This window comes from Onychostruthus taczanowskii, unplaced genomic scaffold, assembly GCF_017590055.1.
Source record: "Onychostruthus taczanowskii isolate IOZ18803 unplaced genomic scaffold, ASM1759005v1 scaffold8, whole genome shotgun sequence".
In the NCBI taxonomy this organism is placed as follows: Eukaryota; Metazoa; Chordata; class Aves; order Passeriformes; family Passeridae; genus Onychostruthus; species Onychostruthus taczanowskii.
Window position 1 is genome coordinate 1,694,104 of NW_024505892.1, and position 17,093 is coordinate 1,711,196.

General features: G+C 37.4%; 1 protein-coding gene across 1 annotated transcript in view; it reads left to right on the forward strand.

The window, feature by feature from the left end:
• The window catches only part of NT5DC1 (5'-nucleotidase domain containing 1), a 125,943-nt gene that overhangs the window by 70,421 nt on the left and 38,429 nt on the right, over nucleotides 1-17,093 (forward strand). The window contains exons 7-8 of the mRNA XM_041423881.1: nucleotides 10,727-10,901; nucleotides 15,366-15,463. Coding sequence (XP_041279815.1) covers nucleotides 10,727-10,901; nucleotides 15,366-15,463 — 273 coding nt within the window. The remainder of the gene's footprint in view (nucleotides 1-10,726; nucleotides 10,902-15,365; nucleotides 15,464-17,093) is intronic.

Here is a 17,093-nt window from a genome sequence, read left to right on the forward strand (position 1 = left end):
GTGTTTTAACAGATGGCTTTCTAGCCTCTTTAAAAAGACCTGCACTGACAGAGATCATACAACTTCCTTGGCAGCTTTTCCAGTGCGTCAGTACCACTCAAATCAGAAACCTTCTTATCATTTCTAATCTAGGTTTACAGAAGTATAAGTTTATTGCTTCTTGACTCATTGACCTGTGTCTCAGAGGACAGATTTTTTTTTTTTTTTTCTTGCCCCAAGCATGAGCTTCTTTTTTTTTTTTTTTTTTTTTTTTTTGCCCCAAGCATGAGCTTTCTACGTGCTCGCAGACTGTTATTATTTCTCACTTAGATTTATGTTTAAGCCATCAAATCACCTGGTGTTTTCCATGAAGCCTTCCCCCCACACCCGCACCCTGACCTCTCACACTTGCCGTTTGTGGCTGTGGAACTCCACGTTTCAATTCTGTTCCGTCTTTTAAAAGTTTTGTCTCAAAATTTAAGAAGGTTTCAATAACTAGAGAAAAGGGAAAAAATTAATAGCTGGGAATTGTGCTCCCGACAGCCGTGGTGTCTAAACCAGGACACGGTTCTTGATAGCAGAGCGGCTGCGGTGCTTTGAGGTGCCGGCGGTGCCGCCGCCTCCGCGGTGCCGGCGCCGGTGCCGGTGCCGGTGCCGGTGCCGGTGCCGGTGCCGGCGCCGGTCGGTCCCGCGGGGCTCCCGCTCCCGGGCCCCCCTCGCTAGATGGCACCACCGGGCCGATGGATCGGGAGGGAAGGAGCGCCGGGAAAGATGAGCTCCTGCTCCGGGAATTTGCTGTCTCTCTCCGCTGCCGTGTGGCCGGACTGTTGAGATGGAGAACAAATACGCACACGTGGAGGCCTTGCTTCCTCCAGCTGTGCCGGCTTCTTAGAGATCAATGAACGCCTTTGTACTGCGTTTCACTGCGCAGTCTGAATGTACCCTGGCTCCTTGTCATTTCAACTCTTTGAGTCTTATCCCGATGGCCCGTCTTGGTACATCTTCCTGTTAATAGTTTTTTAATACACAGGGACTGAAAATATTCTTCTGCAGCCAGATCTGTGCAGCTCTGTAGGCAAGAACCATGAAATGCACTTGGTGTGTGTGTGATTTGAGAGCTGTATTAACAGGATTGCTAGGGTGAGATCCCAGGCAAGAAGAGTAAGGCTTTCATTTTATGTATTAAAATGTGATGGTAAGCATAACAGCAGGTGGTACATCACCTACAGTATGAGTAGTAATTGTTGAACACTACTTTTACGTTGTAAAAATAATGAGATCACAAAAAGCACATGACCAGTAACTTTGTGTATACACAGGGTAGTCATAAACGTGAAACAAATCTCCCCTGGTCACACTCTTCTATAATGTCTTATTTTCTGATAGGTTTTTCTGATACAATTTTAAATGCCTCACTTCACACGGAGTTTTTCTCCCTACTCCATTCTTGTGGTACTTGTTGCTTGAAGTTTCCCACTGCCAGTCAGATTGTTCTTGAAATGTACATGTGGCATCTGTATAGGAATGTTATATAGGAAGTAAAATGAGTCTGCTTACAGCTCTTGGTCCATCAGTATCCATTTGGAAAGTTTGCAGCTGTAGACATGGAGGTTGGAATTAACACCATTTGTTCTTGTCAGTGCACAGCGTCTTGGGAGACAGAAAATTATTATTTCTTCTTTTAAGAAAAAGTATTGTTTTTCTTTAATATACATATATACATATCTCTGTTTGTGTGTTAATACCTACATGTGCAAATATAAGAGGTAGATGATGATGCTGCTTCCAGGAAAAACATTTCTGAGAACTTAAACTTCTTTCTTACTGCAAGAAGTGCCTCAAAGTAGCTCCATCCAAAGCTTCAAAAAGAGTTTAATCTCTTCTCCAGAGCTATTTTAATTTGAGATCTCAGAAGCAGGGATTCCCTGTAATGTCTTCTTAGTAGCACAGGACAACTGAGTAGGATTTTTAGTTTACCAGCAGCTGTAGTCTGTGTCATTGTAAGATATTTACCTACTGTGTTTTATTTCTTCATTATGCAATTCATTTCCACACCAAGCATAAAAGCACATTTTACGCAAGCTAATGGACTCAAGTAACCTTCATCAGATTCATAATTGAATATTTTACCTCTTGCCATATTAGACTGCAGCAGCATCCTGAACAGATCCCATTTCCCAACTACTTAGCTGCATTCAGTTGAACAAAACAATTTCCTCCTTCCATCCCAAGTTGTTTTACAGGTTTTTTTAGGATGTCTTTACCAAGGGATGTATTTTAAAGGCAAGTGAATTGACAACAGGTAGAGTTTAACAAGCATCTAGTTAAGTATGTAAAATTTGTTGGGAAAGTTGGTGTTGAGTGCAAATAGTTGTAATGTATGTAGAAGAAAAATCTCAAATATACTACTATGGCAAGTTTGTATGATAAATATGTGTATAAGGATGAGTAACTTCAGCAGCCTAAGTATAGGTGAAGATGGAGATTTCCAGAATTTTTATGGTAATTTCCCACTGATAGGTTGTCTTCCTGTAAGTATTAATACCATGGCAATACTTATATAACAAATGATCATGTAAATCTTTAACAGGAGGAAAAAGTGTGGGTTGTGTTGCCTTGAGAAATCGCTATGCCACCTTCCAGTCTTTTACTTCCAAGCATAAATAAGTGTGCTGCATAAATCCTATCAGAAGACATTCTTGACATTGGAAAAAAGCAGATTTTTCCACCTGCAGATTGTTCACTTTAATTGTTCACACAGTGCAGTAGGGAGGATCTGGAGAATCAGACTAATTTAACTGAATGTTTGTCCAGCAAAGGATATTTACCTCTGCACAAGTTTGGTGTTCAGCCGATGGGCTGTGAGAGTGTGATCAGAAATTGATTGGTTTCATACAGTTTGATAAAACTGGTCCGTTATGCTGCTAACTAGCATGGTAATGTAAAGCAAGGAAGTGAATTCTTTTGAGAAATAAATAATTTCCTCTAAAATATAGCAACAGGTCCTGTCCTACCTCCAAAGTACATCCTTCCTGCTTTGTAATGCTCTGGGGAAACATTGCTACAAATAAATATAAATATAAATATACATTGCTACAAATAAATATAAATATATATTGATATAAATATTAACATAAAAGCAGAATGAAAAGAAAAAACAAGGAAAGAAAGAAATACTCTCTCCAAGTCTTGTGTATGTAAAACTATGGAAGGTCATTCAAACTACCTACACCAAGACAACTTCCTTATAAGTGTCATGTGTCAGCATCACGGTGAAGTCAGGCTGGAGACTTTGCCACATACCTGTGCTTCTCATAACTTCTTTTATTTGTGTTCTTACCCTTTTCTAAAGGAAGGGATTTGCAAACTTGGGATGAGATGGGGCAAGGACTGCAGAGTGGAGCTTACTCTGGCTGTGGGAGCAGTTAAATCAGACATTTGGGAACACCAGTAAAAACAGAGAACATATGAGAATAGCCTGAACTTCTCTTTCAATGTCCATGGACCTTAGTAAGAAGTAGGAATAACACTACATGGAAAAGCCATGCCAGCATCTGGCTGTGGCATTGCATTCCTAGGAGTCTTGATTGTTCTGCATCCAGGACACTGCCAGTGTGGTGGGAGATGAGGGAGAGCTAGCAAGAAGGAGGGTGAAGATTAGAGGCAGACTGAATGGGCTTCTTCCTGATAGGAATTGGTGGGGGGTATCAGGAAATGGTACTTTTTAAGCTTGCTTGAAAAGTTTTTGGGGAAAAGTTGTTGACAAGCTATTTTTCCAAGAAATTGTACAGCCTCACCTTAAACCTGACTTTGGTTAGGGCCAGCCCTTAAACCTTGCACAGCCTTGAGGTTCTGGACTGTCCATCAGAGGTCTTTGGTTCTACCCCCTGCTACACAGGGGGAAGAAGGGGGTAATGTTCACCTAGGAAATGTCAGAGCAGTAATAGCTTATAATTTAGACATTAGGACTTCCCTTTAAATATAGCTAAAGGTCCTGTGCTATCCTGACAGCCTTTGTCATGGGAACCTCACATCAGAAAGGAGGGAGAGTGGTGGTCCCTGCCTTATAATATTAAAGCCAGAAGAAATAATGTCTGCTCTTAGCTTTCTTAGGAAAATTTCCAGTCAATCAGACCCTTTTTTGTTGGAGGCCTATCTTTAGCTACTAAAGCATTTTAAATCTTGCAGTATATTTCTCATAGGCCACAGGAGTAGAAAATAAGTAGAAGAGGAAATGACCCATGAAATATTTGCAGAGGTGATGTTTTGTGTGTGTTCTGCTAAAATGTTTCCTTCAGTGTAGTAAGTGTTTATATAGCACTGCACCCACTATTAATCCAAGTAGTTGTGTTTTTCCTAGCCCACCACGGACCCTTACCTTATGGTCACCCCCTTGAAATTAATCAAAGTGAGCACAGAGTTGTCATCACTGGAAAACAGTTTATTATTTTAGAAAATGTGATCTATTTCTGCCTGACCAGAGCTGGATGTTGCTAAAACTATTGAGAATGTTAATGTTACATGGGCGGTAAACATCTGCTTTAACAGATACACAGGCAAAAGAGGCAAGTGAAGAACCAGTTGATCCTGTAGTACAACTGGTAATATGTGATTAGTTCAAAACTCAAGTGCCACATGCAGAGGGCTTACACTGTGATGATGAAAATCCCTACTTTTCTGAGAATACAGGAGGAAAAGTTTTTTCTTTAATTTGATTTGACATCCTGATATATATTCCCTTTTTAAAAGTGTGCATTGCTAATAGAATGCAACCTATCCTTAGTACTGGTTTGGTTTTCATTTCTCCTCATATTTCCTACCTCCTCTCTTCTGTCTGATTTTCAGGGTTTTTTTTTTTTTTGGGTTTTTTTTTTCCCTTTTCTGTCCCACTCCTGTTTCATTTGTATATGCAGGAGCAGCTTGAAAGATACTGGTGTGTAAGCAGCTACTCGTATATCTGGCACATAAGTTAATTCTTAGCTACAACAAGCAGAGGTTCATTGGGTTGCAAAGTTCAGCTTCATGAGAGGCATAAACTCACTGAAGTGTTATTCTGAATTTCTGGTCTCCACTGGCCAATTCGCCCATGCTCCTTTTTTCCCCCTCTTTTATCACAGAAATGCTGCTTCACTCTTTTTTTTCAGGTGAGAATGAGAGATTTCATACCCTAATATTAAAACCTCCTTTGTCTCCAAACTTAGTATCCTCTTTTCGTGTCTGCTCCTAATAAATGAAGAAGTGTAAATAGCTGGTGTTCTTCCTGCCTGAACTCGACCAGGATGTTTAACCCTTTGGCCTTTTAAGAAATGGCACAGTTTTTCTAAAGAATTTCTCAGTCTTTCTAAAGAATTGGGACAATTGCAGAAAACATAAAAGCTCAAAATATGTGATATCTGTCACTCTTCATTTTTGCTCATATGACATTTGCCTCTTCCTAACCTCCTATCTTCCAGGACTGCCATCCTTTTACTCTGTTTTTAAAAGTTTTTATCTCCTGGGGGAAGAAGGGGATGATTTATCTCTTCCTGCTGCTCCCTGTTCCTGATATCTGCCTCATCCCAGGCCTCCAGAATGTAACCATATTTTGTCCAGTCATTCCTGCATCACCCTTCATTATCTTTTCTTATGTTGCTTTATGTAAACATTTCCTTCCCTCTGTCTCTCATTTTGCTTCTGCTGCTCCTACTAGAACACACACTTCAGCTTGCCAGATGTAATTTTAACCAACACCCCCTTTCTCCTCTACTTGTTTTCATTAGATGAAATTTAAGTTCTTTTCCAGAATCTTCTGTGATGAAGTTACTTTTTTTGTGTTTCTGTTGAATGTTCATGATAGATGTTGTATTAGTTTATTTAGACAGGAGAAGAAGACAGCAACAATGGTCAAAGAAGTGTCTTTGTTCACTCTAAATACATGAAGTGCTGTAAGGCCACAGGGGATAGGAATATACAATGAATATAGTTCTCCATATCATGGCTGATTATAACATTTATTGCAGCTCTACTCTGTTAATCAAATTAATAACTGTTACCTGCAAGCCAGCATTATGACAAAAATTAGGGAAGAACTAGAAGTTCTTTCTCATGGCAGAGATGCAGAGAATTTGGCTATGGGTATTGATAGCTAAGCTATCATATTGCCTTTGAATTTAAAAAAGAGAAAAGTCACATTTCCAAATACTACTTTCATTGTAAGAGATTGTTAGTTGTTAAAGTCACTAAATACAAGCTACAAATTGGTAGTGTAAAGTTTGTTTTTCTTGGCTGAATTCTAGGGACTTTTTTTAGCCTCATACTTCTCTGCTTAGCTAAACTGTATAAATAGCAGATGAATTATTTTTAATTTAGCCAAGTAGGTGCCCCTTAGAAGCAGTGACAATACTGAGAAATACACTGTTCCTGTGTTTTAGTTCTGGACTAAGACCTTGCCAGAAAGGTGCCTCTTGAACATTTGCCCACTTTATAATACAAATAGCAGTTAAGGGATGAAAACTGCAGTATCCTGGCACTGCAGATTCACTGACATTGAATCCAAAGGAGTCCAGGGCCAGGTGGGTGTGAACTGACCTTGCCAGGGAGAACCAGTGTAATGCAGAGCACAGGTGAAATCCAGGATTTTTTCCATGAATACAGGTATTATGTTAGAACATCAAATTGTATACTTCAATAAAGAAATTGTGTGACTGTAGTAGAGGAAGGTCATTGGTTTAAGGACTGGATTATTATTTGTGCTGGAAGACACGACAAGCATTGTGCAGTCTCTCTCTGAGTATGGTCTGAGAGTTCTGCATTTACAGCTGCATAATTCTCATCACACTTGCTATCACAGCTCTCACACAGTTAAACTACAAGTCAGATAAACTTAATAAAATTGTTAAATTACAATGTCAGATAAATGTCAGATTAAAAGTCAGAATAAATGTCAAATTAAAACGTCAGATAAGAAAAAATGAACTCCAAACTGGACATGAAAGGAACCTCTGGATAATATAGATAGAGGAAATGATACTGCTTTGAAAATACTCCAGGATGTTGATCTGGTAAGAGGCTCTGGCAGGACCTTCCTATGTGGTGGTTCTAGACAATTCATTTTAATTGCTTCTATTTCCATTTTCAGCTTAAAAAGTTGGGGTTTTTTTTCCAAAAGGATACTTGGTGGACTGCAAAAGCAATAATTGTTTTTGAAAGTATATTTGAAAGATTATTATAAATCCCTTCAGAGACTAGTTGCTAATTTTCTATTCCAGGCTGTATTTCAGAGATTTGAGATAAACTTCAAGTTGTTTGGTAACAAGAATGGAAGTTGAAAAAATTCTATTTGTTCCATGGTGACATATACATATTACATTCCAAGGTTGTGTATAAAATGCTTAGATATTCACTTGCCTGCTCCACACAGTTGGATTCAATTTTCTCATAAAATCACAGGGGGTAAATATGTTAATTGTTGTGTTGAATGTCACGGGCTTCTTGTTTTGATTTTTTTTACTAAATACTTATTCGTATTTTGTGTAAGTGTTCACGCTGCCAAAGAGCCAGAGGTTACTAATGAAGGCTTTGGCATGCTTGAAGGTAACTGAAAACAACGGAGAATTTGAGGTGAAAGTTGGAACATTTGTTTTGTTAATGTTTTGCTTTCACTGATTTATGGGTATGTATTAACATATGTCAATGTCCCTATAGCTGTATGTTAAGTGATATTCACAAAACAGAGAGAAAAAAAGTAGAGCTTTTATTTTAGGCAGTGTACAGATAGCAAACCATCAGTTGTAGATCTGGCAGTGACCACAAGTTCCCCACTTTGATACACTGAATTTGTGGGCTAACAAAACTTTCCTAAAGTTTGCTTATATTTCCATTTTTAAGAGTATTTTCCAATTTGGATGGCCCATAAGCATTGTCAGGGAGATTTTACAGGCTAGAGAAATTTCTTATTTCTCCAGAACAGTGTTATTCTGATGTACTTCTTTGTTTTTCAAGAATCGAGCTGTATGACAGTTGCATAATCACTCATTTTTGCTTTCCTCTGTTGTCTCTGATAAAATTATTTCTTTTCTGATTTCTCACTCGTGCTTTGATTAGAGTTTTCTTCTTATTTCTGTTGTTTGTTTGCTTTAGAAAAACATAGTAAAACCTATACCATAATTGGAAAATGGCTTAATTGGTCATTAAGAAATCATTGTATTTGATTTTGAAGGCTTGGTGCGATGCTATTTCTCCATCACATGTTAAAGCTTCCACAATTCTTTCTGCCAACAAGGTGCCTGTAGCTCTGCTATAGTCATCAAAATTGGCTCCTGCCCTGGGTTAATGAACAAGTTTTTTTGCTTTTATTTTATTTGGCTTTCAATCAAATCTTGCAAGCTTTGGTGATTAAACTCATTTACAGGTATGAGTTTGTATTCCACCAAACTGTCTTCACCAGACACACTAGTATGTTAGGAATTAAGGCAAACTCTGCTTTCCTGGGCCATGCTGGCCTAATTACAGTAGAGTATGCTTTAATGAGGATTCTTCTGAGCTGCCTCTGCCTGATATGGCAAACAGCCCAGAGGAAAATTTCAGATCCCAGTGTCAAGAACTGATTCATTGCTTGTCTGCAGGGCTTCAAGGTCGAGATAGAAAGCTAGAATAAGACTCTCTTTCTGCTCATGTATTGAACCCAGAGTTGTTGACCTTTTCCAATGCAGATGTAGCTCAAAGGCCAAATATAATATATTTGTCACATAGAAGATACTGCACATATTTTGGAGAAATAAGACAGTTTTGATTAAATTAACTCAAAGGCTTTAAATTGTACATCAAATAACGGTCACAGACAGTGGAAGGGATTTCAAAAGGACAGAAAAACAAAGAACATCCAGGAGTAAAACAGATCTTTTCGAGTGAGAGTGATAAGAGTGATAGGTCACTGGTTATATAAATTAACTTTGCCATCTTTATTTTAATTGCTTGTACCTGTAAGAGCTAATGTGAAGCCTGCTTTGTTTTGTGTCCCCCTTCGTTCTCATCTAATGTTGTGCACTTTGCAAAACACAAAAAGAAAAATTGTCATAAGATAGCATATGAAATATTATTGCTATTTATAATATGGAGAAACAAAAACGCAGATTCTGCTCCTAGAAACTCTATTGCTCATCCCAAACAATATTCATGCCTCAGGAAAGAAGGAGGGAAAATACAACAGGAAACCTCTTTCATAAATCTGCTTTGTTTAATCAAAAATATCATTGTTCTTGGCTAGCTCTCAAGGCAAATGTCATGGTATCCCATAATGCCGGCTGCAGGAACAGGCTTGTATCCCTGGTAGACATTGTTACACAGCCTGACCTAAATACAGCGAAGAACTGGAACAGTAGCCTGGTTGTGAGTTGGGAGATTTTGTTTGAGAGACTCTTCTCAGATATGCCAGTCTACTTTTTTGGAAGAAATCTCCCAAGTTGTAGTACAGAATAATACATTTTTGCCTCCTGTCTAATTCCAGGGATAACAGCCAATTTGAATCTTCATTTGGAAGACTTTTGTTCCCTGCCATCTGTAGATGTTTGAATGTGTAGTGTATGGAACAATGTTTAGCACCCAGCATCTTTCAATCTTTCTTTGATACTACTGTTTCAAGCATGCATGTTCTCTTCCATTAAATAGCTAAAGTTCAAGTGGTTTAAATCTTATTTTTTCAAACTAGAGAACAGCATTACTCACATACCAGAAGGCTAAGTAATGTCTGGGATTTATTAAATCATTCAGCAAAGCTGACCACAGACAGTTGCATATAGAACAAGTGCTGGAAGAAAAATAATCTATGATGATGTTCATTATAATATAACAGACACAGACTGAGAGCCAAATACTTGGTATCATTTCTGTCTCTACAATTATTATGTTTCTTTTTAAACCTTTAACTATCTTGACAGTTTTGGTTATAGAGGGTTTGAGCACAGAGGAAATATGTAGAGAAATTTAATGTTGATTTGACGTCTTGGTAAAGCAGCTATGGGCTAAAACAAGATGAATATTTATTGGTGACTTTAATTAACAGGTAACTTTTACTGCCAAGTTAGTGTTGTTGCACACTTTTAAAAATCTTACATTCCAAGTGTATTTGCAAAATTCTATTGCTGTTTTATTTGGAAAAAAAAAAAAAAACATTATTGAAGCTGAAATTGGAACAGGGCAGTTTTTTGCATCTGTTCCTAGGATTCCAAATACTTACAAGTCTTTGCCAGTTGATCAACCTTTCATAGATAAAGTGCTACTTGAGAAAAATGCAAAAATAATAAAATGGATATTACTGATCAGTCAATGCTAACGTAAAGTGTCAGAAAAAAGCGAACAGGTGTTCTTTGGAATTTTAGGCCCTTAATACTTTCTAAACATGTAGCTTATTTTACAATCACAAACTGAGTATCCAAAAATTGAGCAAAGGCAAAAAGAAATAATTATTTCCTGCATGAAACTATAATCTGAATTTTTTTTGCTATTAACTATTATGACCAAAAGAACATCAAATAAAGTCATTATGAAAATTCCACAATAAAAAAGTCATGCAAACTTATTTCTGCTACAGTGAATCCTCTTGGTTTGATTGGGGGTTTTGGTTTCTATTATGTTACAGCCCAGAGAAAATTTTAAACTTTGCTTTGCCTTATTTTAATTGTGTTGTTTGCACATGAAAGGATATTTGTTGTGTGGATTAATTGGTTTGTGAGCAAGATTGAATAATATAATTATGTTTTCATTTTTTTAGAAGACTGTGGGATGTATTTCCCAGAAGTGAAAAATCATCCAGACAAATATTTACAAAAATGTCCTGAGTCTGTAAAAAAGTGGCTGAAACAACTGAAGAATGCTGGGAAGATTCTGCTCTTAATTACCAGTTCTCACAGTGACTACTGCAGGCTTCTGTGTGAACATGTTCTTGGGTAAGTGCAAAGTCCATTTCAAATTATATCTGCCCAACAGCAACTGGAGATAAGCCTGAGTTATTGGGAAGCTAATTTGAGTTTTGTTTACGTATGGTGAATTATTTGGTTCCGAGTTTTCCGCTGGGCCCCTCTCCGGTAGAGTGTTCCAGGGTAGTTGAGACAAAGTAGTCCATCTGTGAGCCTGTGAGCTGTGTCTGACCCACAGCACACTTATAGCCTGCATCCTTTTGGAGGCATTGTGATGGGATTTAAGATGCTAGGAAATTATCTTTCAGGCCAATATCCTATACACCATCTGATCCCTAATTTTGTTGTAAACTTTTGCTAGACTGTCTTATTTAAGCCACTTCCTTTCTTGCTTCTCCAGCAGTGAATGCAACTAGTAGTACTACTGCATTTCCTTGCAGTAAATTTGCAGGACAATCTTACAAATACTTTTTCCCATTAGTGGTTTTCAAAAGATGGATGTGCTTCATCACAGCAGAAAAGACAGAACAGGCAGTTCATTGCACTTGGCAACTGGCTAAGATTGTAGTTGCTGATCACAACAGCTGTTTTTAGCATACTATTAAGAGCATGGCTGGTCAAGTCAAATTCAGTGAAATTCAGCAGAACTATCGCTTACCTAGAAAAAAAATTTATCACTAATGCAAATAGTGAGACTGTTTATTTATTATTAATCAGAGAAATAAAGTAGTTCAATGTCAGCCTACCTTGGCTATCAGGATGTGCCAGGGAACAGCAGAATGAATACAGCAACACTGTAAGAAAACCACAAGTAAGGTAAAAGACAGAGCTGCCTTCCAAAACCAGTCCTGCCAGTATCACTTCTCTTTTGTACTCTCTAGGCTAAATGCTAAAATGAAGCATCAACTGTGCCAGTTCTCACTGCTTTCCATGAGCATTATACTTGCTCATTTGAAGGACAAATCTACCTCCTGACAAAAGGCAATTCTTCTTTATGAGAAAGATGCCTGTGAATTAACTCTTTTCTGTAAATCTGTCTAGTTATTTCCTAAATGAAAATTTGGTATAAAAGTAAATTCTTGGCCACCTATAGTGATTTTGGCTTTCTGTTCCTTGGTGAAGAGTGTTCAGCTGTTGAAGGTAGCTGTAGAAACCCTGCTAGAAGACAGTAAGCAAGACATCAAAGACATCAGAAATGATCAGTTGCCTTTCAAAACACCAAAAAAGATACCCTGCTAGAAGGACACTGTGTCGCTGTCTCTTTCCACAAAAGTGTAGGATGTTCTATGGTATTTATTACAATCTTATTTTCCAGTGATTCATGCTGTGTGGCTTCCAAGTAGCTTTTGGAGAGCTGAGTACTCCACTGTCCATTAGACTTTAGTGAAGTGGGGTTATTTTCCTGAAAATCTAAACTTTTTAGTAGTTTTGTTTGTTCCATGCCTCTCATATCAGACATAAAGACTCTTTGTACCTGTGGTGCTTTTTGCTGTACTGGAATTTAGTTTAGGTTCACACCTATTATCTCTGCCCTTAACTTTATTTGACCAGGCTAACTGGTTTTTATTCTTGACATCAACACTGCATTTTATTCTTGATAGCAACACTTATGAACTGCACCTACATAATCCTTTATTAATTTATATTCCCACTCTTTTCAGTTAATCAATATGATACGGAAAAGCCCAAGATTTTATAATATGAAATAAAAAAACCCATAATGATAAATATGAAAAACAGAGATGCATGTAAAATTTTAGCCTCTTACTCCTAATATCCTTACCTTGTAACTGTTTACTTTTTTGCCCTTTATTAAAGAAGCTCCTTTTTGGCGAAGGAATTACTGTCTTCATAAAACCTATGCTGGGAAATTTATGTTTAAGTGTATCATTTACCATTTCATGAGAAAAATATCCCAATTGTGCTCATCTGACAAAATTGTCCTTAACTAGAACACATTTTGGCCAGGAGAGGAAGTGTAAGAAAAAACTTCATTTTGGAATAAAATGACAACTGTTTCCCAGCCAGAGCACAGACATACTGCTGGGATCAGGATACAAGACATGTAAACCTTAAAGAGCAAGTGCCACTTCATTCACACAGCAGCATCATGGTGTGATTTTTCAGTCTTACCTACCACGAGGATGCTGCCCAGTTAAATGAACATTTAAGTGTTGGCAGGAGCACACCTAAAGATGAGTCAGTCATCACATAGTCACTGAAGCCAAGTGCATTTCACTTTTTCAGGAATGTTAGCCGCCTAAAAGTGGGGAACTTTTTGAAGCTGGTCATTTTGTTTCCCTCTGTGGTTAGTGGAGAGAAACCACTGGGCATTATCCTTGGCAATTCATTCTGCATTGTAGAATTACATCTGAAATAAGTGGGATGAATTACCTTTCAAGAATGTGGATGTTTCTCCACTGGCTCTGTCTGTGGCGTCAACCACTATCCGAATTTGAGAGTGTAATTTTTAGAAGGTGCAAGTTAAGATACATGTATAAGATACATCCTGCCCATTGTGCTAGCTACTTACTGTAACCACAGGCCACCCTACCAATCACAGGCAGCAAGTGGAGCAGATTTGCTTTATATGTATAGTGTTACATAATAATGTAACACAAAGTCCCTCATAAAAACAGTAGCTTTGTACATGAGATTGAATATATTGTTTCAAAAAAGGCCACAGATAACGCATCTCCTCACACAAAGCAGCTTTTCAACAGATCAGTAAAAAGTTACCAATTCTTCTGAAAAGTCTGTTTGTTGTGTTTCAATTTTTTTTTAAACAGAGCACTTGCCACTTTTCCCACAACTCAGAGAATCACAGAGTCATTTAGGTTGGAAAAAAACCTTGAGTCCAAGCATTAACCAAGCACCTCTGTGTTCTCCACTATGCCATATCACCAAGTGCCATATCCACACATTATTTGAACACTTCCAGGGATGGTGACTCTACCACTACCCTGGGCAGACTTTTCCAATACCTGACCACCCTTTCTGTGAAGAAATTTTTTGTAATACCAAATCTAAACCTGCTCTGGTACAACTTGAGGCCATTTCCTCTCATCCTCTCACTTGTTATTTGTTCTTTGTTGTTCTTCTGAAATGCTTGCTTTGTTATGCAAATTCAAGCTTAATTTACCTGTAGATTGATTATTTGCACCAGCTGCTAATTTGAAAAATTTATTGCTGTTGATATTTTTCACCCGAGGACAGAATAACCCAGCAAACCCTGTTTGCTCAGCATCTGGAATCTTCCACATGGAAGCAAATTTTAAAAACACATAATTGTAATATTTGACACTGGTTCTTTTAAGAAGGCAAAGGTTTATGTATGGTCACAAGTGAATAAAAATTAGACAAAGCTAAAATTTCATTAGAGAAAGGAAATTTAATGGACTTTTTATTTCAAGGCTGGAATGTAATTTTGAGCACAGCCCAAAAGCTGTCTCTCATAGGGAGAGCATTCAGTTTTTGATAAGATATCTCAGTCCCATGGAAGATCATGAATTATTTGAAAGTGATATGGTTAAATGGTTTACATCCAGCAAACTTCCTCTACTGCTGATAGTATTTCAGTGCCTGTGTCCATCCTGGACTTGCCATCTGTGATTTCTTTGTTCCATGCAAGAGTATCCATCACTTTTTGGATATTGTAGGCAATGAAGTCACCTAAGCAATGAAATATTTCCAATAAAATAAAGTGTGTCACAGATGAGGAATGTTTTCTTATATACCATGCTGAGACATTCAGACCCATTTAAACTGATGGGATTTCCACAGTTCAGGTAACAATCTGTATATATAGACCAAATGATCTTGTAAAAATCTGAATTTAGTTGTGGGATTCAGCTGGCAGGTGAAGACTTGAAGCCAGTGGCTGTTTATTTGTGGTCACATGTCCGGCCTCCCTGTAACCAGCAGGGATGCAGTGAGGGCAGCCAGCAGAGTCTGAAGAGGGAATTCAGCTATCAAAATGGTGCTTCAGTTTTAGAATATGTGAGATTACACTCTAGTTTCCATTGACTGTAAATTAGATCTCAGTTGTCTGCCAAGGGCATCTTAGGCCTGTGCATACCTTCAGTGTGGATACCTACAATATAAGCACCTGTGTTTATGTGTCTTCAGTTCCTTCCTAACCCATCACTTCAGATTTTCTTCTTTGAAAAGAAAATCCCTCATTTGCAACTTTTGATCGATGTCTATGCATATGTTGCCATCTCGGATTAAAAAATGTAATCTGTTCTCCTGAGATCAAGGAACATCTTTTTACAAATAATGAGTGTTCCCAAAGATAACTCACTGTGGGTTTGACTCTCTTTTGACAGCCTCAGGAAAAGAAGAATAATAGTGACATTGAACAAGCGTTGAAAAAAAAAAAAGTGACAGAAGCCTTAAAGAAATACTGTGATATTTTCTTAAGTTTTATAGAGTATTTCATGACATCTTAAGTAATTTGTTAGTTTAATTAATCACATTTACTTTACTTTCTAGGAATGATTTCGAAGAGTATTTTGACATTTTGATCACAAATGCTTTGAAACCTGGTTTCTTCTCCCATACACCAAATCAAAGACCTTTCCGAACTCTTGGTAAGTTGCAGCTGTAAGTCCCTTCTCATCTGCTTACTTCTATGGAAAAAAAAAAAAAAGAAAGAAAATTAAGGCAACTGAACACTGGCAGGGGTGTGGGAAGTGGACTAAAATTCTGTTAAGAATGAGGAGCACTGAGGAATTTAAAATTACAGTGTTGAGGACAACTAAAAGTCAGAGCTGTGATAGTAATTAAAATTACATTGGGGCTCAGATATTTCATCATTAATGAAAAAGAATCTTTATTGTTCTCACAGGGTCATGCACAGAAAACAAAATTTAATTCTGGGAAAAAAACAAAGTAGAAATATTTAAAAATTTAAAGGAAATTAGGAGAACTGTACAAATAAAATTGTAAGGCTGAAGGAAACAATTTATGACGGAAATCTGACAGCATTAAGTGTGTTTCCTTTGGCTAAATAATGAGAGAGCAGGTGAAAAGGAAGCGCCTCTGTACTCACTTAATTTAATTAAAACAATCTGAAACACTTGGCAATGTTGTCCATTAGGTAATTAAGGTTGTAACACAGGAGATTTATAAGAGCAGTGTTCATTGAACTACAAATAACACTAAAACATTGCTGAACACTGTTAATTTTTCCATATTTTGGTAAATATGATTAAGTTACCTGAAAATTAATCTTATAGCCAAAATAACTTAAGTCAGCATACACTAAACCACAGTTCATCATTAATTTATGGCAGGAAGGTCACCGTTCCAGCCCAAAAGGAACTTTGCTTGTGGAACTTCTACGGTAAAACTGAAACAAGCAGCAAAAATACAAATTGAAACTATATTTTAATGTTTCACATATTTATATAGGAAAATAAGAAGTATCTTAGGTGTGATTTTTAAAGGATTAGTTCAAATAGTTTCCAAGTTGACAATTCGAGAAAAAAGTAATCTCAGAAGGGAAATTGGAATTGTTTATATGAAAGGAGAAAGGGGAGTAAAATCATAAAGGGTGAAAAAGGCTTAGGTCTGTGTCCATTTGATTTAGTTTTGTGTAAGGCAAATTGAAAATAAAATGTAATTCACTTTGGATTTCTTTTAAACAATCTGATTAGCCTGACTTCCTGAGGAAATCCTGCTGTGTCCTTCTGTCAGTAATCCAGCCAGCAGCTTTTGGACCTGTTGGTCAGTTTCAGTAAATTTAATAGAAAGCCAAAAAGCTCCAGGATACTTTGAAGAGGTGGGGGGGTGTTTTGTGCAAAAAAGGGACAGAATAGAGGGAGAAGGCCAAGTACTCTCTCCATTGATAATATTGGCATAATCACCACATTGTAGTGTAAGGACCAGGTTTCATGAAGATGTTTCTTTCTCTGCTTTCAAACAAGAATAGCATTATCTGGAGTCCTCTTATTGACTTAGTGGTTTTCATTCAGTTTATATCCTGACAACACAAAGGAGCTCAAATGTCAAGTCAATCACTCATTACGTTAATACCTTATTAATGCAAAATAAAATGTAGTTTCTGTTCTGGACACTTCACTGTCTAAATAGATAAAGGACACAAACATAACTAAAGCAATAATCAGATAAATAATTTGTTGAAACTACTAACCTGGGAGTGGTTTTTTTTTTCTTAATATGTTTGTATTCCAATGCAAACAGTAACTGGTTTCTTCT